The sequence below is a fragment of the Centropristis striata genome, chromosome 24, assembly GCF_030273125.1.
Source record: "Centropristis striata isolate RG_2023a ecotype Rhode Island chromosome 24, C.striata_1.0, whole genome shotgun sequence".
Lineage (NCBI taxonomy): Eukaryota > Metazoa > Chordata > Actinopteri > Perciformes > Serranidae > Centropristis > Centropristis striata.
The window spans coordinates 22,078,377-22,103,783 of record NC_081540.1 but is presented as its reverse complement, the minus strand read 5'-3'; the positions used below and the strand labels follow the sequence as shown (position 1 = coordinate 22,103,783).

The following is a 25,407-nucleotide window of genomic DNA, read 5'->3' as shown; positions in this document are numbered from 1 at the left end:
ACAAGATATAGCAAAAATGATATGCAGATTCCACTGGTGGATCAGTCATTGCTGCGTGAAAACTTCATATCAGCAGATGTATGATGTTGTGTTATATGGAAAAAAATATTTTGCATGTTTGAGGAAAATGTTAAAAGAAAGTAAAGCCTTAAAAGGTTAAAAATGTTGGGTTTTATATGTTTTTGTTAGTTCAAGAAAAACAAACTGTGAGCAACAAATTGCACAAAAAGAACTGATGCATCAAATATGATACAAATTAAAATCATATACGCCTATTGTTTTTAGATTTTTTTTAAATGATCTGTCAGCAGGTTCAATAAACACTCCAGTTTAAAAAAAAAAAAAGAATTTTCTGGCAATTATTTAATGGTTCAGGCTTTATAGGGTTAACTCATTTACTCAAGTACTGACCTTAAGCGCAAAATTAAGATAATTATTCTTTACTTTTGAAATGAATTGATGCATTAATAACGCTGTCAATTATTCCGTTTTTTTTATATTCATGATTATACAACTTCGCGCATGCTCAGATAAGTTTGAAGAGCTCAAGCATTCCCTCGGCTATCTCCGCGGTTTTCCAGAGTTCCCTCGGCAGCCTTCGGGACTTTCCGGCCCTCTCCGTGTCCACTCGGCTCCTGTCGACAGAGCTGATCTCGCTGTCGTCGTCTCCCTCGTCCTCCTCTCCGTGTTGTTGTTCTCGGTGACGCGACGGAGGTGTAGCCTGACGCGGTCTCTTACGTGTCGGTCTGAATAAAAGTGGAGCTCCGTAGACCCGGGAGTGACGAAGCGAGTCTGTGTTGGTAAGAGGATACGCATCCGATGTTTGCTAAACAGATAGATGGCTGCCCAGAGAAGTTATTTGCGCCTAATATCCGCACAAAGCCAACAAAGAGATCATGGCGGCGGTGTTGCAGAATGAGTCAGTCTCTGCAAGGCTCGCTGGCTTGCAACACAACTGAGACATAGGTATTAATATGGGAGTGGGCTTGGATGTTTTTTCTTTTAATAAACAGCAAAGGGATACGTCACGGGAGCTATTGGTCATGTTCGATTAATTATTATTATTGTGCACGGAAAATTGAGCAAACAAAATCGTTAGTGAAGGTGTGAAAAAAAGGTTGCAAACATAACTGGCATACAATGCATGCACACATTTCCCTCCATATACAGGCTCGCATAGCAACCTAGCGTTATTAGTTAGCCAATGCTTTATCAGTGTGCACAGCACTAAAGCGCCATGTTACCACGTGGGCTATTAAAAAGCAGGAAAAAACCATTTGAAGTAGAGCCTTGATAATTTAAATAAATGGAGGCTGAATGTGCTAATATTCAATATATTCCCTGTTAGCTTGCGTGTTAGCATGCTAACAGAATCAATGAAGTTCATAGTGCTAAAGCTAGCTAACTAGCTAGCCAGCTACATGCTAACTGCAAGTAACAGTATCAAGAACTTGTGGACACGGGTTCGAATCCAGGCTGAGCTCTCTTTGCCGCATGCCTCCCCCTGTCTAATAAAGCATGAAAAATGCCCAAAAATAATCTTAAAAAAAAAAAAAAATCAGTTAGCTTTAGCCTCCGGCGTTAATGAGAAGTTAGAGCCTAGTAAAAATGTTGCACTGTATTTTCTACATTCACGTTATATTGTCGGGTTTTTAACGTGATGTGCAGGCTGCTTTTTAAGGTTTTTTAATTAAAATGCATCCTCTTTCTGCAGGGTAACTTGTTTGCAAAATTTTAAAAAAAGCTATTTGAATGTTAGCATTTTAAGCTAAGCCACACCCTCCTTTTGAACGTCAACAAGCACTGTGGTTGCTTTCTCTACACCAGGGATGGGGAACTTAAAAGCTGGAGGGGGGAACAGTTTTTCATCAATACTACCACAGGGCCACATATAGGACCGTGCACTTGATGAAATGCAATTTTAAATATGTTTACAGTGCAGTAACTTAACATATTTCATGCTCAAATGCATGTATAACAGTATAAATAGGAATACAAAAGGTTTGAAGCAAATAAAAAGTAACCACTTACTGTGATTTTTGTTTTCAGTGCAAGAATAGCAGACCAATATTAATTGTAAGAAGTAATTTTGTGCATTTCTACACAGCACTTTTAAGATTTCATGCTCAAATGCATGTAGTTGTACTGAGGACCACTCCCTCCAGTTGCCCGTCCCTGCTCTATAATCTCCCATATTCTGCTTTATGCTTCACATTAACTCATTAAATCCCTAAGCGACGTATACTCAACACCCTGGTGTGGTGGTCATGTGACTTTGACAATCAGTGACTTCTCCAAAATATGCCTGTGACTGGAAACAGAAATGTGAAAAAGCAGCTAATTTTAAAAAAAGCTTATTTTTTTGTTACGAGGCTAAGTTTAAACGCATTTAACAATTCTAATCCATTAAAAGGGTGTCCTTTATTGCATTTAACTGGTTCTAACCATATTTCTTGAACGAATTAAAGTCACAATTTTGATATATGTTGTGGAGATGCAAAAGAAAAAGGTAAATTTGTGTCTCTGTAAGCAGAAAATGTTTTTTTTTCTATTTTAAAATAAGAAATACCATGAACATAAATACCATAAACCCTAATTGTAATGTATATGTCACATCACAGATCTTTCTTTCTACATTTAGGGGTAGAATTTTTTTTTTAAACATCAGAAATGTGTTCTATGTGCTCCACTTAGGATAACTGGGTCTGGGTTCTTATGGGTTAAAAAAAAGATTTGAGTGTTAGCATTTTAAGCTAAGCCACACCTTCCTTTAGAACGTCAACAAGCGCTGTGGTTAAGGCACTACTGCACACCACAGTCAGACCTCGTTCTCACAGTTTGTGCTGCAGGTTTTTTTTTAAGCATGAAGATCCATATTCAAACGAGCGGTTTCTTACTTTTGCAGATTTTCAATGACAATGGAGGCTGGTTCAGACACACAGCAAAGTGAAACTGTTGTCTCGGAGTCTGAGGCCCAGCAGATCACCCTGGCCCAGGTAAATCTAAATGTACATGTTGCAGTAGAATGATGCATACTTACTCTTTGCAAAGAAATGCTGAGAAGTGGTCGTAACTTTGGTCGGCATGGTTACAGGCGTCCATAGCAGCTGGCCAGGTGACGTCCAGTGGTCCCACAGTCACCCTCGTGCAGTTACCTAATGGTCAGACAGTCCAGGTGCATGGTGTGATCCAAGCTGCCCAGCCCTCTGTCATCCAGTCCCCACAGGTCCAGACAGTACAGGTGAGGGAGGAATTCACTTTTTTGCATTTTTGATTGTTTGTTACAGTCCTTAAAAACCCTTTTTATCCTGTTTTCACTTAAGTCCACTCACAAGTCAAGCTTTAGAAATATTCTACATGAATATTATTTTCTCGTTTCACAGTTTATTTTTTTTTAATCAACACCAGTCCTCATCATAAATGTCAAATAGTATTTTCAACTACTTTCCGAACTTCAATCCTGTAAGTTATTTTTATGTCAATTTGCGCAAATTTGAACTATATCGATATATGCGATATGGTCTAATTCCATATCACATTTAAAAATATAACGATATGTATTTTATATCAATATATCGCCCAGCCCTACTTGAGCATTTCTGTTTTTCTGCAACTTATTAGAGCTGCAACAATTATTCGATTATTTGAACAATAATCGTTTTTTATATTAATCGTCAACTTTTTTGATGATTGAATACTTTGTTTGAGCAGATTTGGTTGGTAAGTGTCAAATGAATAATAAAATGATCAATTTATAACGAGCGACGGAACGGAGCGTTTGTTACAGTGCATAATCCTTTTTTTTGCTTAACCCTATAAAGCCAAGTGTATCATATTTGATACATAAGTTTTTGAGACCTCTACATCAAAAACCTGATGAATACATGAATTGATGATTAAAAAAACTGAGCAACAAATTTCACAAAAGTACCAGATGTAACAAAAATGATTTGCTGGTTCCACTGGTGGATCTGTCATTGCTGCGTGAAAACTTCATATCAGCAGATGTATGATGTTGTTTTATATGGAAAAAAATATTTTGTATGTTTGAGGAAAATGTTAAAAGGAAAGTCAAAGTTTTATTTGGTTAAAAATATTAGGTTTTATGTGATTATGTGAGTTCAAGAAAAGCAAATTGTGAGCAACAAATTGCCCAAAAAGACCTGATGTATCAGATATGATCCAAATTAAATTCATATATGAAAATTGATATTGAATTTAAAGAAATGTTAGCCGGTTCAACAAGCACTCCAGTTTTGAAAATTTAGAATTTTCAGGCAATTATTTCACGGTTCAGGCTTTATAGGGTTAATTTCCCAACTAAAAACCACCGTTTTTCTTCCACTTGCAGATTTCAACCGTTGCTGAAAGCGAGGACTCTCAGGAGTCCGTAGACAGCGTGACAGATTCTCAGAAGAGGAGAGAGATCCTGTCCAGACGACCCTCTTATAGGTCTGTAACATCTTATCACGAATTAGAATACATCTAGAATAGCTGGTACATCCTGTACAAACTTTAAGGTAGAAAATTTCAATGCTCATAGCAGAGAAGTTAATCGTACGGGTGCTTGAAATCCTTAAATGCTTGAATTTTAATGTTGAATTTCAAGGTTTGAAAAGTGCTTGGATTTTGGATTAAGGGCTTGTAAATGCTTGAAATTTTTACTGTATTTCTCTTGCAATCTGACTATAGATATCAGCATTTTCAATGGAAAAAAAATATAAACTGAACAGCCGAGGGGTCCTGATTGAGGCCTATTTGTGGGCCTTCCTTAGCCCCTAGATTCCCATACCAGTATGTTTTATGAGATTAGGAAACTACTTTTCGTTGTTAAAAGTGTAATACTGAAATTGGGTGATTCTCATGAACATGGTTCAGCTCGTAGCAATAATCCAAGAGCATTGAATACATATTTCCTTTGACCCTTTATAACATAAACAGTCTGAAGTCACTGTTTAATATGAATTTATAATCTTTTTAAAGAATTTTAAGGTATTTTCTGACATTTTTAGAGACACTGTGAGCTAAATTCATTACTGTAACACATACAATAATTAAAAAACAACGAAAGTTTTTTTTTTGTTCTTTGGCAAGCACTTTAATGTGCTCAAGGTTAGCGTGTGTCACCAAAATGTATTTTATTAAAATATACACATTTTTAATGCAAACAATTCTATCATTACCGTAACATTTAACCATTTTTCATCAATTTTCATTCAGATTTTGATCTTTATACATTGTCAAAAAACATTATTTGATTATTTTCTGTTAAATTTTACATTTCAAACAAATGCATATTTATTTTTATAAAGCTTATTAAATATTTATTGTATGTAAGTGTGAGGAAACCATGACATTTTCATCTGGACGCATTACAGTAATGAAATTGTGAATCAAAAATATGTTTAAAAATATAGAAAATATTATTTTAACTCAAAACAACGAATTGTGCCTCATTTTGGCTATATTGTTCATTCATATAAAAGTGAAATATGTTTAGTTTAATAAAGAATGTCCTTATAATCATCACAGACAGAACTTTGCTAAATGAGAATCACCCCTGAAATTACCCCTTTTAGTATCGAAGTACTCCTCTAAAACATGCCATTTACAACCATTAAAAGGTCCTGCAAAAGCTTGAAAATGGACCTTAAAACTCCTTGAAAAGTGCTTGAATTTGACCATTGAAAAAGTCTACGAATCCCGAATTAAATCATTTTTGAGAATTTTGTATATTTATGCCATTTTCTGACATTTCCTCGTTCCAATCTGCAGGAAAATCCTGAACGATTTGTCGTCGGACGCTCCAGCGGTGCCTCGAATCGAGGAAGAGAAATCGGAGGACGAGGTCCCGGCCATCACCACCGTCACCATGCCAACGCCCATCTACCAGACCAGCAGCGGCCAGTACAGTGAGTTCTTTAGGATGCTGTGATACAGGAAGTGTTGAAACATGCAGGATATCCTGCTATCATGCAGTGACCTTTCACTCTGAGCAGTGATGGTGTCAGTAAGTCTAGATAGTTAGATGGTGTACGATATGGAGCAGATATTGTAATTTAACCCTTTATCGTGCCAAGAACTATATTTGGTAACTTCAGTGGATATCAGAATGAGGTCCCCGTGTCTCTCTGTTTGACATCTGACCAATCAGCATGATAATAATATAATAATATTAACCTTTATTAACCTGGACCTCCAATGTCAAAATGAAACATTTAGGAAAAAAAATCTGCAAGAAACAGTCGTACGAACAGCTTATTACTATGGCGGCATATTAGGGCCAGGTATCAATAAAAATAATAGTAATATTTCGAGAAAAAAGTGGCAAATTTACGAGATTAAAGTGGCAAATTTACGAGATTAAAGTGGCAAATTTACGAGATTAAAGTGGCAAATTTACGAGATTAAAGTGGCAAATTTACGAGATTAAAGTGGCAAATTTACGAGATTAAAGTGGCAAATTTACGAGATTAAAGTGGCAAATTTACGAGATTAAAGTGGCAAATTTACTATATTAAAGTGGCAAATTTACGAGATTAAAGTGGCAAATTTACTAGATTAAATTGGCAAATTTACTAGATTAAAGTTGCAAATTTACGAGATTAAAGTGGCAAATTTACGAGATTAAAGTGGCAAATTTACGAGATTAAAGTGGCAAATTTACGAGATTAAAGTGGCAAATTTACGAGATTAAATTGGCCAATTTACTATATTAAATTGGCAAATTTACTAGATTAAAGTGGCAAATTTACTAGATTAAAGTGGCAAATTTACGAGATTAAATTGGCAAATTTACTAGATTAAAGTGGCAAATTTACGAGATTAAAGTGGCAGATTTACGAGATTAAAGTGGCAAATTTACGAGATTAAAGTGGCAAATTTACGAGATTAAAGTGGCAAATTTACGAGATTAAATTGGCAAATTTACTATATTAAATTGGCAAATTTACTAGATTAAAGTGGCAAATTTACTAGATTAAAGTGGCAAATTTACTAGATTAAAGTGGCAAATTTACGAGATTAAATTGGCAAATTTACTAGATTAAATTGGCAAATTTACTAGATTAAATTGGCAAATTTACTAGATTAAAGTGGCAAATTTGCGAGATTAAAGTGGCAAATTTACGAGATTAAAGTGGCAAATTTACGAGATTAAAGTGGCAAATTTACTAGATTAAAGTGGCAAATTTACTAGATTAAAGTGGCAAATTTACTAGATTAAAGTGGCAAATCTACAAGAAAAAAAGTCGCAGATTTAAGAGATTTCAAGTAGCAAATGTGCGCAAAAAAAGTTGCAGATTTACGAGAAAAAAGTGGGAGAAAGCCACTTTTTTCTTGCAGATTCACCACTTTAAATCTCATAAATCTGCACTTTTTTCTTGTAGATTTGTCACTTTAATGTAGTACACGTTTCTCTAAATATGACCCCCCTCCCCCGGGTCCGTATGTTTTTATTTTTATTTTATTTTTATTTTTTTACACATTTTGACAGTATGTAATATCCTCCAATATTCTCTAGGGTTGAAATTTGGAATTTGCAAGTATATTATATATATATATATATATATATATATATCGATATACGATATATATCCCTATATTTTTTTTACCACAAATTGAAGCAAAAGTCAAATATGACATGTCACAAGTAGTTTTATTGAAACCATTTATTTAAGTGAACATAAATACTGTTTAACAACAGGAGTACCGTTTTTTTTTTTTAATCAAAGCTCCATAAAGTGCACATTTAAATAAAAAGACTATCTTTAACAAAAAAACATTTTATTCTGTTTTCACTTAAACACACTCACAAATCAAGCTTTAGAAATATTCTACATTAATATTATTTTCTCGTTTCAGAGTTGATTTTTTTTTAATCAACACCAGTGCTAATCATAAACATCAAATAGTATTTTCAACTACTTTCCGAACTTTAATCCTGTAAGTTATTTTTACGTCAATTTGCGCAAATTTGAACTATATCGATATATGCGATATGGTCTAATTCCATATCGCATTTAAAAATATATGGATATATCTTTTATATCGATATATCGCCCAGCCCTACTTGAGCATTTCTGTTTTATGCAACTTATTAGAGCTGCAACAAGTATTCCATTATTTGAACAATAATCAGTTTTTAAATTAATCGTCAACTATTACCTATACATCTTTCATTTACTGTCAGTCATTTGTACAGATATATAAGGCCGTACAGTTTACACCAGGGGTGTCAAACTCTGGCCCGCGGGCCAAATTTGGCCCACAGTGTATTTGTATTTGGCCCGCGAGGCAATACCAAATTATTATCTTATTATTGTACTATAAAAGCTGACCCGCCGGTATTATACGGCGCATTTACCGCTAATACTACAAATCCCACAATGCCCTGCTGTTGTTTTGGCGCGTCAATCAGGACAGTCGTCATAGCAACCTCAAGCTAGAGCTGTCTCCCAGCTACTCCTTCCCAAAAATGGAGAAAAGAAAGGCAGAATTTATTAACCTGTTGAAAAAGTTTATTTTGATATTTAAATCAGAAGGTTGCAAATAGAAAAGAGGCATTTTTATTTAATTTTTATTTAATAAATTAATGACATTGATGTGTTTTTTATTTGAAATTTGATTTTGCATGTCTGCACTATTTAGTTATATATTGTATGTTTATAAGCGTTGCTGGTTCCATATTTAATGTTAAAGCAAAACATGTTTGGTATATACTACTGGTCAAAAGTTTTAGAACAGCCCAATTTTTCCAGTTTTTTATTGAAATTCAAGCAGTTCAAGTCAAATGAACAGCTTGAAAGGGTCCAAAGGTAAGTGGTGAACTGCCAGAGGTAAATAAAAAAAGGTAAGCTTAACCAAAACTGAAAAATAATGTACATTTCAGAATTATACAAGTAGGCCTTTTTCAGGGAACAAGAAATGGGTTAACAACTTAACTCTATGGAGTCTTGGGCTATTTTGTCCATTTTTTAATTCTTTTCATGTCTTTGTAAGTCATTTTGTCTTTTTTTGGTCATTTTGTGTCTTTTTTTAGTCATTTTGTGTCTTTTGGTGTCTTTTTTTGTCATTTTGTGTCTTTTTTTGGTCATTTTGTGTCTTTTTTTAGTCCTTTAGTCCAACATAAAATGTGATTTTGAATCTTTTTTTTACTTTCAAAACACTATCATGCTCAATAAAGAATTTTAAATGTTGCAAATGTGCATTAGTTTCAGAGTACACTGAGACATTAAACTGCATCATTTTCAATTAGATTCTGGAAAAGTTGGTGTGTTCTAAAACTTTTGACCAGTAGTGTATATTAAAAGGTTTATTTGTTCAATGTTGGCCCGCGATTTTATTCAAGTTTTACATTTTGGCCCATTGTTGTATTTGAGTTTGACACCCCTGCTCTACATGGTGAAAAAGAAATAAGGAAAAAAGAATAAAAGAGCAGGGGAGTGAAGACGAAGCAGCCACTAACTCTATAAAGGATGTGAAACTAATTCTAAAAATGTCTGTCTGCAGTTGCCATCACCCAGGGCGGAGCCATCCAGCTGGCCAATAACGGCACAGATGGCGTGCAGGGTCTGCAGACGCTGACCATGGCCAACGCGGCGCAGCCCGGCGCCACCATCCTGCAGTACGCACAGACCAGCGACGGCCAGCAGATCCTGGTGCCTAGCAACCAGGTGGTCGTACAAGGTGGGGAATGGTTTAACATGCAGGGTTAGTAATTATTAATTTTAATGTTAATGAAGTTAACTCAGTTGATACGACAAATTTTGGACAAATAATGAAGCACAAAATGAAACCCAAAAAAGAAACAAAATGACCAAAAAAAGGCACAAATTGACCACAAAATGATCAAAATAAGACACAAAATGACCAAAAAAAAGAAACAAATTGACCACAAAATGATCAAAATAAGACACAAAATGACCAGAAAAGACACAAAATTACCAAAAAAGACACAAAATTTCCAAAAATAGACACAAAATGACCAAAAATAGACACAAAATGACCAAAAAAAGACACAAAATTATCAAAAAAAGGCACAAAATGACCAAAAAAAGACATTAAATGACCAAAAAAGACACAAAATGTCCAAAAATAGACACGAAATTATAAAAAAAAGACACAAAATTATCAAAAAAGACACAAAATTACCAGAAAAGACACAAAATGACCAAAAGACAAAACATTTCCAAAAATAGACACAAAATGACAAAAAAAAGACACAAAATAACCAAAAAAGACACAAAATGACCAAAAAAGACACAAAATGTCTAAAAATAGACACAAAATTATCAAAAAAAGACACAAAATGATCAAAAAAAGACACAAAATGATCAAAAAAAGACACAAAATTATCAAAAAAGACACAAAATGACCAAAAAAAGGCACAAAATGACCAAAAAAAGACACAAAATGATCCAAAAAAAGACACAAAATGACCAAAAAAAGACACAAAATTATCAAAAAAAGGCACAAAATGACCAAAAAAAGACATTAAATGACCAAAAAAGACACAAAATGTCCAAAAATAGACACAAAATTATCAAAAAAAGACACAAAATTATCAAAAAAAGACACAAAATGATCAAAAAAGACACAAAATGACCAAAAAAAGGCACAAAATGACCAAAAATAGACACAAAATGATCCAAAAAAGACACAAAATTACCAAAAGAAGACACAAAATGACCAAAAAAAGACATTAAATGACCAAAAAGATTAAAACACATGAACACTTTAACACAGTGGAGACAGAGCTGACTTCCTAAATGATTTGGCGACCCCCAGAAATCATCTTGTCGGGACCCTTAGGTTGAGAATAGCTGCTCTAGTGGACAAAACGAGAAACAGCATTTCACAAAACCAAAAAGTGGTTTGTTCCACTTCCTGACAGATATTTCTTGACAAGTCTTCTCCGAGTCCTCATCTAGCCTCCAAACGTTACTGTGTGAATATGAAAAGGTGCATTTGTGTTAATTTCTGTATCTGCTTTCCCCAACAGCTGCCTCCGGTGATGTCCAGGCCTATCAGATCCGCACCGCCCCCACCAGCGCCATCACCCCCGGGGTCGTCATGGCAACATCGCCTGCAATGGGCACAGGAGGAGGCACCGAGGAAGTCACACGCAAAAGGGAGGTCCGGCTTATGAAAAACAGGTATGCGGCTCACTAATGGCGTTTATTATGTGGTGGTTGAATCTAATTTCAACCGTCCAATAACAACATTGAAATATTTGGCCGTAGAGGAAAGCCTTAACGTTTTAGGTTCATGAAATGTACTCGCATTTATGTGAGATATTCCTTCAGACATTCCTGTAATCTTTTAAAACCTCTCCTGTCCTCTCCTCTCAGCTCTGTGTAAACCAGCTATTCTCAACCTTTTTGAGTCGCGACCCCCAATTTAACATGCATGTTGTCCGCGACCCCCGCTCACTGAACACAATCTCACACGCACAGTTCAGATCACCCAGAAAAGAAACAAAATGACCAAAAAAGACACAATTTGACCACAAAATGATCAAAAAAAGACACAAAATGACCAAAAGAGACACAAAATGACCAGAAAAGACACAAAATGACTAAAAAAAAACACAAAATGACTAAAAAAAGACACAAAATTACCAAGAAAAGGAAACAAAATGACCAAAAAAGACACAATTTGACCACAAAATGATCAAAAAAAGACACAAAATGACCAAAAGAGACACAAAATGACCAGAAAAGACACAAAATGACTAAAAAAAGACACAAAATTACCAAGAAAAGGAAACAAAATGACCAAAAAAGACACAAATTGACCACAAAATGATCACAAAAGACATATGACCAAAAGAGACACAAAATGACCAGAAAAGACACAAAATGACTAAAAAAAGACACAAAATTACCAAGAAAAGGAAACAAAATGACCAAAAAAGACACAAATTGACCACAAAATGATCAAAAAAGACACAAAATGACCAAAAGAGACACAAAATGACCAGAAAAGACACAAAATTACCAAAAAGACACAAAATGACTAAAAAAAGACACAAAATTACCAAGAAAAGGAAACAAAATGACCAAAAAAGACACAAATTGACCACAAAATGATCAAAAAAGACACAAAATGACCAAAAGAGACACAAAATGACCAGAAAAGACACAAAATGACTAAAAAAAGACACAAAATGACTAAAAAAAGACACAAAATGACTAAAAAAAGACACAAAATTACCAAGAAAAGGAAACAAAATGACCAAAAAAGACACAAATTGACCACAAAATGATCAAAAAAAGACACAAAATGACCAAATAACACACAAAATGACCCAAAAAAAAGACACAAAATGACCAAAAAGACTAAAACACATTAACACATGAACACTTTAACACAGTGGAGACAGAGCTGACTTCCAAAATGATTTGGCGACCCCCAGAAATCATCTCGTGACCCCAATTGGGGTCCCAACCCCAAGGTTGAGAACAGCTGGTGTAAACAACCAGCTGTTCTGTATTTTCAGTGAATATTTGTCACGTGACCGTTCCTCTCAGCAAAATCAAGCACAGTGTCGCTGAGGAGCAGAATTTAATGTTGTTAACAGGATCTAGTTATATAAGTAGTTTATTTTTGGTGACGTTTTAATTTAGACGTATAGAATAAAGTGATTTTGACAGAAATATACACAGTTTTACAGTTTTAAGCTTTGTTTTGGTGACTTTTCTAGAAATTTTGTGATGAAAATGATCTGTTCAAAGACTGTCGGATAGTTCATATTCTGACGATAATGACTGTTTTTATAGTTTTTTCTTCTACGATAAACTGTATTTTCGATGATCTGTTATGTGAGATATTCCTTCAGACATTCCTGTAATCTTTTAAAACCTCTATTTACGTCTCCTGTCCTCTCCCCTCAGCTCTGTGTAAACAGCCTGCTGTTCTGTCTGATTTTCAGTGAATATTTGTCTCAAAATCACAGCTTCACAGTGTCGCTGTGGAGCAGAATTTCATGTTTTTAACAGGCTCTAGTTATTCCAAACCTTTTATTTTTGGCGACGTTTTAAATGAGACAATAAAATATATAAAGTGACATAGTGGTTTTACAGGAATATTACAGTTTTAAGTTTTGTTTTGGTGACTTTTCTAGAAATGTTCTGATGAAAATGATCTGTTCAAGGACTGGGGGATAGTTCATATTTTGATGCTAATGTTTTTTCCTTTTTTTTGTATTTTTGGCAATCTGTTAAAGAAAAATAATTTCATTCCCACTCGCAGGTTAGTCTGTTTTTCCAGTTAGTAAACGGTGTGATGCATTCAGGGTCATGTGACAATTTGACGATTCCTTCAAACGTTTCTAACAACGTTTCTCGTCTCACAGGGAGGCAGCCACTAATGGTGTTGTGGTTGAAATTTTAACAGTCCTATATTAACCTATATTTACATCTCCTGTCCTCTCCTCTCAGCTCTGTGTAAACAACCTGCTGTTTACACAGTGAATATTATATAAATGACAGTGATTTTTACAGGAATATTACAGTTTTAAGCTTCGTTTTGGTTACTTCTTCTCGCCTAATGTTGTTTTTTTTCCTTTTTTTTGTATTTTTGGCAATCTGTTAAAGAAAAATAATTTCATTCCCACTCGCAGGTTAGTCTGTTTTTTCAGTTAGTAAACGGTGTGATGCATTCAGGGTCATGTGACAGTTTGACGATCCCTTCAAACGTTTCTAACAACGCTTCTCGTCTCGCAGGGAGGCAGCCACTAATGGTGTGGTGGTTGAAAGTTTTTCCAAACCCTTCATTTTTGCTGACGTTTTAAATTAGGCAATAAAATATAGAAAGGGACATAGTGATTTTTACAGGAATATTACAGTTTTAAGCTTCGTTTTGGTTACTTTTTCTATATTTTGACTCTGTTTTTTTGTATTTTTGGCAATCTGGTAAAGAAAAATAAGTTGAATTCCCACTCGCAGGCAGTGGTGGAAAGTAACTAAGTACTTATACTCAAGTACTGTACTTAAGTACAATTTTGAGGTACTTGTACTTTACTTGAGTATTTCCATTTTATGTCACTTTATACTTCTACTTCACTACATTTTGAGGCAAATATTGTACTTTTTACTCTACTACATTTAGCTGACAGCTTTAGTTACTTTTCACTCGAGGTTTAACATAAAAAACACAATAAATTTAGGTGATTAGACACTTTTTTAAATAAACCTCATCACAGAATATTAAATAGTCAATATGAGCCCTACCTTGAGAAAATTAAAACGCTGTATACATAAATGCATCAATAATAATAATATAATATGATATTTGGAATATATAAAACAATCTAAGTGGCTCCATTCTGCATAACAAGTACTTTTACTTTTGATACTTTAAGTACATTTTGATGCTGATACTTTTGTACTTTCACTTAAGTACATTTAGAATGCAGGACTTTTACTTGTAGTGGAGTAATTTCACAGTGTGGTATTAGTACTTTTACTTAAGTAAGAGATCTAAATACTTTTTCCACCTCTGCTTGCAGGCTAGTGGGTTTTTTCAGTTAGTAAATGGTGTGATGCATTCAGGGTCATGTGACAGTTTGATGATCCCTTCAACCGTTTCTAACAAGGTTTCTCGTCTCACAGGGAGGCAGCCCGCGAGTGCCGCAGGAAGAAGAAGGAGTACGTCAAGTGTCTGGAGAACCGCGTGGCCGTGCTGGAGAACCAGAACAAAACCCTCATCGAGGAACTCAAAGCACTCAAAGACTTGTACTGCCACAAATCAGAGTAGAAGCCAGCGAGTCGCCCCGCCAGGTGCCCCGTCTGTCCCCATGTATAGAGACTCAGCACAGAGCCATGCATCTGGATGCCACCTCCCTTTTTCTACTCTTTCGCTTTCTTTTTAAACAAAAAAAAAACTGCTGAAAAATCTGTAAAGTGACTCACCAGGAAAAGAAAAAAAACACCCCCCCCCTCTTCCACGATGTTCCCACGTAAAGGACGGACGCGGAGGAGACGATAAACAGGGTCCCGGAACACACAGAGGCTTTTTTTGTTTTCCGACGCCACCAAAGGGAAGCATTCCAGTCACTGGTGCCTGGACACACTGGGGAACATCACCAGCAACGAGGAACTGCTCCATTACCAGTGGAATCTGCCCGGCAACCACACGGATCATTTGGAGAGGTCACCTGCGTGTTTGTTACTGTAACTCTCGCATTAACATCTGTTACTTACTAACGCTTTGAACTGTAGATTGGCTGTGAAATGGACTTTTTTTTATCTTTTAGCTGTGTTTTTTTTTTTGTTTTATTATCGGATTATCCGCTCGCATAACGCCATTTTTTTTTTTTTTTTTTTGTACTTTTATTTACTCTGCCTTGATACGACACGAACAAAAAACTCCTGTCGGGTTGTAAACTGGTTTCACGTTAAACGCAGCTTTAAAAATACACAACAGGACCGGAGTCGGAATCTTAAAAAGATGGTGACCCGACACTTGGGGTGTGTCGGCAATCACATCACTAAGGCTCATTTTTTTTTTATTTCCACAAATTTCAACGTCAGATACATAAAAAGAGCAGACTACTTAAAAAAAATACATTTTTCAACAAGTTTACAGTAATTTGTTTGGAATAAATGCAGATAAGTGCCAGAGTATGCAAAGAAAAAATAGCTAGTTTGTATGCGTTATGGATTTTTCAATCCGATTTTTAAATTAATTGTATTAATTCCTGGATTATTTTTTTAATTACCAAAAATAATGAGCCTTACATGCAGTGAAATTTACGGAAGCCCTGAACCGCAAGTGAAGAAATTTTTTTTTGAGATGTTATCTTGTTATTTTGAGATCATATCTCGTTATTTCAAGATAAAACACCTATGTAATTAAAAAAAAAAAATTTTTTTTTTTTACATAGGTGTGTTATCTCAAAATAACGAGATATCTCGAAATAATGAGATAATATCTGAAGAAGAAAAACATTTTGGAAGATTTTTTTTTTTCTAATTCTTATTTTTTTTTTTACATATGTGTATTATCTCGAAATAATGAGATATTATCTTGAAATAACAAGATAACATCTCTAAAAAAAAAATTTCTTCACTTGCGGTTCAGGGCTTCCGTACAAATTAACATTCTCCGTATTTCTTAAAATATTTCGGAGACACGCGGCCCATCACTGGAATCACGGATTGTTCGGTATGTTGGCGTATTACACATATGATGTCGCCATTTTTATTGTTACTGGGAAAAATTCTGCTTTCTCCACGAGAAGAGAAGAGAGATCCTGCAGTCGGAGGTTGAGTTTGTAATCACAATCCGAGACGCACTTTGTCGTCTCCAAATTCTGTTTACAGGATTACAAAGTGGCATGTGCACTTTCCTTGCATACACAATCCTCCCACGTTTCACCATTAACAGGAAAATCCCACTAACGGCTGCACATGATGTCGCAGTAACCAGTAATTCAAGTCCACCAGTGTTTCCTTGCTGAACTTTTTTCGCTTTTTAGTTGTTCGGAGTGTCAAAATCACCAAGTACGACTGGATTGCACCTATCAAATCCTAAAAAAAAACACTTCACAGTGAACAAAATGAACATTTTCACAATAATGGAATGCCATGTTGTATTATTTTAGGTATTATGTATAGTCATATAGTAAGCTTCTTTTTTTATGTTGCTTTTCATTAATTTTGTATTCACTATTTCTAAATGTCAGCTCCAACTTGTATAAAACAGTGCATTATGTTAGAGCTATTCAAATATTACATTTTTGGCAGCTGTTAATAAATGTGTTTCTGGTAATGTTTTGATTTTATTTCATCTGTATGAAAAAAAACATTACAAAGTAGGGGTGTGCCATATTGTATCGTTCACGATAATATCGTTGTTTTTTTTTTATGGTTAAAAAAAATGCATATGATATTGGCAACGTTCCTACTTCTTGATGTCGTGGTTAAAGTTGTTTTAATCACAAAAAGCTACTTACTTCCTGTCGCTAAACACATGCAGCTTTCAAAATAAGAGCACAGTGTGTTAACAGAATCCACCACAGAATTTACAAGAAGACTGTCAAAATAAGATGCCTTAAATAAAACATACAAGAACCTTTATTCTCCTTTACAAAATGTCATTAAAATATGCCCCCGGAACCCCTAAATGGTTATTTTTTATCATTTTCTCATACTCAAGAGTCTGTTTTGCAAAGATTTGAACTTCAAACTACATTTTAGATTTTTATTTATTTACACAGACTAAAAAAAATCATTTTCTATCTCTTTTTAAGTATTTCCTAATATCGTCATGGCAAAAATAGCCTGAAATATCGTGATTTTTTTTTAGGGGCCATATCGCCCAGCCCTATTACAAAGACGCTGATGTCACAAATCCTTCTTCGGTTGCATTTTCCAGGATTTATACACGTAAATGTCCCTTTGTTTGTCGTAATAGACCTCTTCGAGGACAAAGCGCTGCTCCAGCATGCTCAGGAAGTCCGTGTCCCGCTTGTAGCGGATCTTGCAGGCCAGCAGCACCACGCTGGAGTCTGAACACAGGTGATCCAGAGTCTGCAGCAGCGGCACAAACGTGTCCTCCAGGTACACGATGTCTGCACCCAGCACCACCTCAAAGCCCCCAGCAGGGTAGCGGTCCAGACCCTGGCCCCAGGTCAGCTCAGACACCTGCACTGCCTGATGGGAGTCTGGGGGCAGGTTGGACTGGACGTTGGCTGACAGGAAGTCCAGAGCTGGCTCTCTGTCCGTGATGGTCACTTTGGCACCTGGAAGTAAGAATGTGACATTTTAAAACAGAGGTGTCAAACTCTGTAAGTAATTGTGCATAAAAATGAGTCATTGTCGTATAAAAACTATTGTTAGTAAGTCTCATTTTTTCAATCAGTGTATTTGTATCTTCCAAATATACTTAAATTAGATTTTTAAATATGCTAAAATAAAGGTTTTGAATGCTTAAATATCATCTTTGCCGTTTTTCTGATTAAACACTGGACCCCACAGTAAAACTGGTCTAGAACCACCACAGGGACATGATACATAATATGAATATTATCCTTTTAAAACAGGGGTGTCTAACTCAAATACACAGTGGGGCAAAATGTAAAACTTGGACAAAGTCGCGGGCCAACATTGATATTTATTGAAAAAAATTGACCTAAACAAGTTCAAAGGAAATGGAACAAGCGAAGCTTGATATAACTTAATATTGCAAACATGCAAAATCGAATATCAAATAAAACAAACAAACACATCAACGGCATTCATTTCTTATATAAAATGTAAATAAAAATCGTATGTCCCTTTATTTTATATGCGGCCTTCTTTAAATTTAAATTTAACAGTAATCTTTTTCCACAGGCTAAAAATAAATGTATAATACCGGCTGGCCTGCCGGTATTATACAGCGCAAATAATACTACAAATCCCAGAATGCTCTGCTGGTGTTCTGGCTTGAACACAGTAGATCAGTGTGGAGCAAACTGAGCAACAATTAAAGTGTCTTTATGCACTTTTTCTTGCTAGTCCAAGGCTTGAATGGCTGCACATTCATTGAAGGATATTATTATTAGTCATTTGGTTTATTATTGTTATTTTATTCTCACATTTATTTTTAGCCTGTGGAAAAAGATTACTGTTAAATTTAAATTTAAAGAAGGCCGCATATAAAATAAAGGGACATACAATTTTTATTTACATTTTATTTAAGAAATGAATGCCATTGATGTGTTTGTTTGTTTTATTTGCAATATTAAGTTATATCAAGCTTCGCTTGTTCCATTTCCTTTGAACTTGTTTAGGTCCATTTTTTCAATAAATATCAATGTTGGCCCGCGACTTTGTCCAAGTTTTACATTTTGCCCCACTGTGTATTTGAGTTAGACACCCCTGTTTTAAAAGGATAATATTCATATTATGTATCATGTCCCAGTGGTGGTTCTAGACCAGTTTACTGTGGGGGCCAGGGTTTAATCAGAAAAACGGCAAAGATGATATTTAAGCATTCAAAACCTTTATTTTAGCATATTTAAAAATCTAATTTAAGTGTATTTGGAAGATACAAATACACTGATTGAAAAAATGAGACTTACTAACAATAGTTTTTATACGACAATGACTCATTTTTATGCACAATTACTTTTTTATAAAATTTATTTAGAAAGTTTTTAAATATACGCAAGCTTTATTGCACAATTAAACTATTATACAATGTACACATTCTGGGTTCATTTTTTGTACAATGAGATAAATATTGTTCTGTCGTTATAAATTGATATTATTGAATTTTATTATGAATTTGACACCAACAATAATTATTTTTGTACGACAGCAAAGATGATATTTAAGCATTCAAAACCTTTATTTTAGCATATTTAAAAGTCTAATTTAAGTGTTTTTGGAAGATATAAATACATTGATTGAAATAATTAATCTTACTAACAATTTTTATATGACGACTCATTTTTATGCACAATTACTTTTTTATAAAATTTATTTTGAAAGTGCAGTACAGTGAGAATTATTTTTTTTAATAGATATACACAAGCTTTATTGCACAATTCAATTATTATACAATGTACACATCAAGGTTATAATGGTTTTGGATTTTTTCATTAGTTTTTGCTTTAATTTCATTGTCAAATTCAGTTAGTTTTTGTTTTTAGAGTGAGTTTGCGAGTTTTAATTAGTATTTATTTTTTGGAAAATGCTTAGTTTTAGTTTAGTTTTTATTAGTTTTAGTTTTTTTGTGATGGGGTATTTGTTGGCTGCCAGATTAAAAAACGTCATAATAAATGTTGCCTTTATTTCCTTTGTCTGATCCATCTCAGCCCCAATAAGTTTATTAAGTCATTACTTTTATTTTGAAAGTGCAGTACAGTGAAAATTATCTTTTTTATATACACAAGCTTTTATTGCACCATTAAACTATGATGCAATGTTCACATTCTGGGTTCATTTTGTGTTCAATGAGATATTGTTTGAACAAAAAGTAGGTAAATATTGTTCCGTTGTTCGTTATAAATTGATCATTTTATTATGAGTTTAGCATATTTAACAATCTAATTTAAGTGTTTTTGGAAGATACAAATACATTGATTGAAAAAATTAGACACTTATAATAATTCTTAAGCGAAATGACTCATTTTTATGCACAATTTCTTATAAAATTTATTTTGAAAGTAATACAGTAAGTATGATATTTTTAAAAATATACACAAGCTTTATTGCACAATTAAACTATTATACAACGTACACATTCTGGGTTCATTTTGTGTACAATGAGAACAAAAAATGCTAAATATTGTTCCGTCGTTCGTTATAAATTGATCATTTTATTATTGATTTGACACTTTCCAACAATAACAATTATTTTTGTACGACAATGACATTTCTCATTTTTATGCACAATTACCTTTATTTTGAAAGTGCAGTGCAGTGAGAATTATCTTTTTTTTTTTTAAATATACATAAGCTTTATTGCACAATTAAACTATTATCCAATGTACACATTCTGGGTTCATTTTGTGTTCAATGAGATAAATATTGTTCTGTCGTTATAAATTGATAATTTTATTATGAATTTGACACCAACAATAACAATTATTTTTGTACGACAGCAAAGATTATATTTAAGCATTCAAATTTTAGCATATTTTAAAATCTAATTTAAGTTTATTTGGAAGATACAAATACATTGAAAAAATTAGACTTACTAACAATAATTTTTATACGACGACTCATTTTTATACACAATTACTTTTTTATAAAATTTATTTTGAAAGTGCAGTAGTGATAATCTTTTTTTTTTTTTAAATATACACAAGCTTTTATTGCACAATTAAACTATTATACTATGAGACTTACCAACAATAATTATTTTTGTACGACAATGACATTTTTATGCACAATTTATTGTTCCGTCGTTAGTTATAAATTGATCATTTTATTATGAATTTGACACCAACAATTATTTTTGTGCGACAATGATATTTCTAATTTTTATGCACAATTACACTTTCAAAATAAATTTTATAAAAAAAGTAATACAGTAAGTATGATATTTTTTAAAATATACACAAGCTTTATTGCACAATTACACTATTATACTATGAGACTTACACACAATAATTATTTTTGTACGACAATGACATTTTTATGCACAATTTATTGTTCCGTCGTTAGTTATAAATTGATCATTTTATTATGAATTTGACACCAACAATTATTTTTGTACTACAATGATATTTAAATATACACAAGCTTTATTGCACAATTAAACTATTATACAATGTAACATTCTGGGTTCATTTTGTGTTCAATGAGATATTGTTTGAACAAAAAATAGGTAAATATTGCTCCGTCGTTCATCGTTATAAATTGAACATTTTATTATTTTATTATTATTCTTCACAGGGCCAGTGGCCCCTGGAGGCCCCTGGGTAGAACCGCCACTGGTCAATGAACTCACCCAGCAGGGCTGCTACGATGCCCACCAGTCCAGTCCCAGCTCCCAGTTCAATGACCTCCTTCCCCTTTAGCTCCACCTTCCCCATCTCCAGGTACAGACACAGCACCACCGCCTGGAGAACAACCACAACACGCCTTTAACCCTCCTGTCGTTCTTCAGGGTCAGATTAACCCAATCTGTTTTGACTATTCCTTCTTTCCTCCCTCCTCCTGCCTTCCTCTCTTCTTTCCTCCTTCCTTCCTTCTTTCCTTCCTCCTCTATCCTCCTTCCTTCCCTCGCCCTCCTTTCTTTCTTTCCTTCTTTTCCTCCCTCCTTCCCTTTTCTTTCCTCCTTCCGCTATCTCCTTTACTTTCTCTCTTCTTTCCTTCCTCCTGATTTCCTCTCCTTTCCTCCTTCCTTCCTTCTTTCATCCCTCCCACCTCCATTCCTTCCTCTATCCTCCTTCCTTCTTCCCTTTCCTTCCCTCCTTCCTTCCTTTCTTTCTTTCTTTCCTCCTTCCTTCCTTTCTGCCCTCTTTCCTTCCTTCCTCCCACCTTTCTGCCCTCTTTCCTTCCTGCCTCCCTCCTTTTCTCCCTCCTTCCTTCTTTCTTTCTTTCCTTCCTCCTTCCTTCCTTTCTGCCCTCTTTCCTTCCTGCCTCCCTCCTTTTCTCCCCCCTTCTTTATTTTTTCCTTCCTTTCTTCTCCTCCTCCCCTTTCTTTCCTCCATCCTCCTTCCTTTCTCTCTCCTTTCCATTCTTTCTCCTTTTCCTCCTCTCTTCTTTCCTTCCTCTATCCTTCTTTCTGTCCTTCCTTCCTTCTTTCCTCCATCCTTTTTTACTTCCCTTTGCATCCTCCCTCTTCTTCCTTCCTTGACCCGAGGACAACAGGAGGGTTAATTCAGTGACGTGTCCAGTAATTAGCCACCTACCGCATCCCACACCACCGCTGCGACCCCGAGCCTCCTCCAGTCCTGGACCAGGTGGAGGTCGCGGTTTGCAAACCGGAACTGCGCGGATGAATTATGGAGTTTGGAAAGCGCAGGGAGCGAGTTTTCTATATACGGAACGAGAGCCATGAGGAGAATAGTGAAGAAACTACACTATGCGGCCATACTGTCCTTTTACACATGCGCAGTGCGGCTCTTCTTCTCAGCTGGCTGGTTTACCGATTCATTACTGAAATCTTGTGGACGTAATGCTGCGTTCGATTGCACTCGGAAATTCTGACTTCCGAGGTAAATGCGTTTCATTGCTCAACCTCTGAAAACATGGCCGGCCACAGCAAATTGATGTTTGTTTTGATGCATTTCGAGCATTTAAAAATGATTCTGGAAGTAGAACAGCTACCTGGTACAACAGACAGTTAAATGGGTTCAAATATAGGGTGGAATTGTGGTCTGCAAATACTTAAGAGACAAAAATATAATTTAATCTTATCAATTTCCTGGATTTAATCAAACCAAATGCAGCATTACACCTTATAGACTAATGTAGTTTAAATATGGGAAAAATTATCATATTTTTTACACTTTTACTGTGCTTTTTCATCCCTACAACGCTCACACAAACTCTTTAATTAACAGAGTGGGAGTGCAATTACCACTACAAAGTAATCAACACTTTTAGTAACACAAATGCTAAATTAAACAACACATAAAAGACTAAATGTTGAAGATAAAGTGACTGTTTTCCACGTATTTCCGACCTACTCGGCTGCTTGGATCCTACCTGAATTCCCAAGTCGGAATCCCTAGTTCAAGGGCCGTTCTATTGCACTCTTCCGACTCGAAAATGAACCAAAAGAGAGACAAAATTACCAAAAAAAGACACAAAATGACTAAAAAAAAGACACAAAATGATTAAAAAAAGACAAAATAACAAAAAAAAGACACAAAATGACTAAAAAAGACACACAAAGACACAACATGACTAAAAAAGACACAACATGACCAAAAAAGACACAAAATGATCAAAAAAGACACAAAATGACTAAAAAAAGACACAAAATGACAAAAAGAGAGACAAAATTACAAAAAAAGACACAAAATGAAAAAAAAAAATACACAAAATGATTAAAAAAAGACAAAATAACAAAAAAAAGACACAAAATGACTAAAAAAGACACACAAAGACACAACATGACTAAAAAAGACACAACATGACCAAAAAAGACACAAAATGATCAAAAAAGACACAAAATGACTAAAAAAAGACACAAAATGACAAAAAGAGAGACAAAATTACCAAAAAAGACACAAAATGACTAAAAAAAAGACACAAAATGACAGGTTGGATCTTTCCGAGTTCCGAGTGCAAGCGAACGCAGCATAAGTACGTCATTCACAAGGTGAAAGTATCATTTCAGCGTCTATTTTTCTACAATATTTGCAAAACAAATCTTACCCTTTATAATTCCACCGCAGCTGTTGTGTAAATTTGTGTCATTAAACATTGTAGAGAAAGGGAGAAAACAACCATTCACCCTCAGCCCACTTTTGACATATCAATGAGAAAATTCAGCCAATCACGTAGCAGCTTGGCTAAAAGTATCCAATAGGAATGCGTGGTTTGGTAGTGGGCGTGTCTGCAGAGGTTTTCTCAACGACTGTGTGTTTTCTATATAACTGAGGGGGCGGTGCCTGCAGAGGAAGCCCACCAGTTGTGTGAAGCTTACAACACGTAGCAGCAATACTGTTTCCGTTTTATTTGCGGTTTGTACTTAAAATAAAAGCAGACAGATTAACTAAATTGATTTGTAATCTCTGTGTAAATCTCTCGTGAATCTGGTGAGATTCGATAAACAAAACAAACACATAAAATAAATTAGAAAAAATAGTTCAAATGTTCAAATTCAAAACTTGAATTATCTTAAGTATTTAGATAAAGTGTTTTATTCTCACAATTCTGACATTTTGATGATTCTTCTTATGTAAGTGTTAAATATAGCTATGCAGGGGTGGTTTTGCTGCCCTCATACATTTTATTCAAATTTAATAAATGGAATTTTGTTTTGCAGTTGTAGCTGAAACTGAAAATGCTCAGATACAATGATTTCTGAATTGCATGCAATATGCACAATACTGCATGCTGTGTTTGATACATTTAATGACCAGTGGTCAATACAATTCTTGAGCACTCGTTTAAAATCTGCAAAATGTTTTATATTTATTGTAATGTAAACTGTAAAAAATGTACTGTGATTTTTACAGTAACGTATTGGCAGCAATTAACAAGTAACTTACTGTAATTATTATTTACAGTAGAACTACTGTCTTTTTATTTACAGGACTCTTTTTTATATACTGTAAAATAAAAAACAAACACTGTGATTTTAGTTTTATTTACAGTTTTCATTTACTGATTTGTTTACTGTAAGAATAAAAAACAGTTAAATATTGTCATTTTTAATGGTACTGTATATGGGAATATGTCACAGTAAACAGTGCTGTTAATTTGATAGATAGAAATAACTACAAATTGCAAGTAATTCCTCTATACACTAAAGAAAATAATATTAATACATTTACTGTTTTAAAATTGATTTCCATACTGTGTTTTGTATGAAAAACTTTAAGTTAATTATTTAAACAGCATTTGCATAGGACCGATTCTGATCAAAATTATGATAAAAATTGAAAAATACAGTAGTTTACTTTACTATTAACAGTACTAAATCTATGCACAAAATCTACGCACGACACTTTGCTATGTTATTAATATTATTACTATTATTATTATTATATATACTGTTGCTGCCATTACTATTATTACTATATACTGTAATATACTACTATTATTATTATACCGGCCTTACCGGCCTTATTTATTATTATTATTATTACTATTATTATTATATATTATATGTCATATTATTTTACTTATAATTACTTTATTTATATTTTTCATTTTCATTTTCATTTTATATGGTTTATTATCTATTATTACATATTATATTATGTATATTACATACTGCACTATT

At 34.3% G+C, this 25,407-nt stretch overlaps 2 protein-coding genes across 3 annotated transcripts; one reads left to right on the top strand and one right to left on the bottom strand.

Annotated features, from left to right (window-relative positions):
- The first annotated feature begins 692 nt into the window (after positions 1–692).
- LOC131962654 (cyclic AMP-responsive element-binding protein 1-like) lies at positions 693–15,805 on the top strand. 2 transcript variants are annotated; one of them, XM_059327631.1, is made up of 8 exons: positions 693–800; positions 2,906–2,996; positions 3,095–3,241; positions 4,352–4,452; positions 5,776–5,912; positions 9,511–9,687; positions 11,003–11,156; positions 14,616–15,805. In XM_059327631.1, exons 2-8 carry the CDS (start codon positions 2,913–2,915, stop codon positions 14,758–14,760), a joined length of 945 nt encoding a protein of 314 aa, XP_059183614.1. In that variant the 5' UTR covers positions 693–800; positions 2,906–2,912; the 3' UTR covers positions 14,761–15,805. The 2 variants fall into 2 exon arrangements, with proteins under 2 accessions (XP_059183614.1, XP_059183615.1); XM_059327632.1 differs by lacking the exon at positions 693–800 and adding an exon at positions 820–966.
- A 1,087-nt stretch (positions 15,806–16,892) lies between these two features.
- mettl21a (methyltransferase 21A, HSPA lysine) lies at positions 16,893–22,858 on the bottom strand. The gene is made up of 3 exons (XM_059327635.1): positions 22,358–22,858; positions 21,451–21,562; positions 16,893–17,749 (listed from the first exon to the last, which is right to left on the bottom strand). The coding sequence occupies exons 1-3, from the start codon at positions 22,502–22,504 to the stop codon at positions 17,352–17,354; spliced, it is 657 nt and encodes a 218-aa protein (XP_059183618.1). The 5' UTR covers positions 22,505–22,858; the 3' UTR covers positions 16,893–17,351.
- Positions 22,859–25,407: the final 2,549 nt, after the last annotated feature.

Coding starts and splice junctions, on each gene's coding strand:
- LOC131962654 (XM_059327631.1), top strand. CDS start 2,913: ATGACAATGGAGGCTGGTTCAGACACACAGCAAAGTGAAACTGTTGTC. Junction 4,453..5,775: donor TCCAGACGACCCTCTTATAG/GTCTGTAACATC, acceptor TCCAATCTGCAG/GAAAATCCTGAACGATTTGT. Junction 9,688..11,002: donor CAACCAGGTGGTCGTACAAG/GTGGGGAATGGT, acceptor TTTCCCCAACAG/CTGCCTCCGGTGATGTCCAG.
- mettl21a (XM_059327635.1), bottom strand. CDS start 22,504: ATGGCTCTCGTTCCGTATATAGAAAACTCGCTCCCTGCGCTTTCCAAA. Junction 21,563..22,357: donor CAGCGGTGGTGTGGGATGCG/GTAGGTGGCTAA, acceptor GTTGTTCTCCAG/GCGGTGGTGCTGTGTCTGTA. Junction 17,750..21,450: donor CATCGTAGCAGCCCTGCTGG/GTGAGTTCATTG, acceptor TCTTACTTCCAG/GTGCCAAAGTGACCATCACG.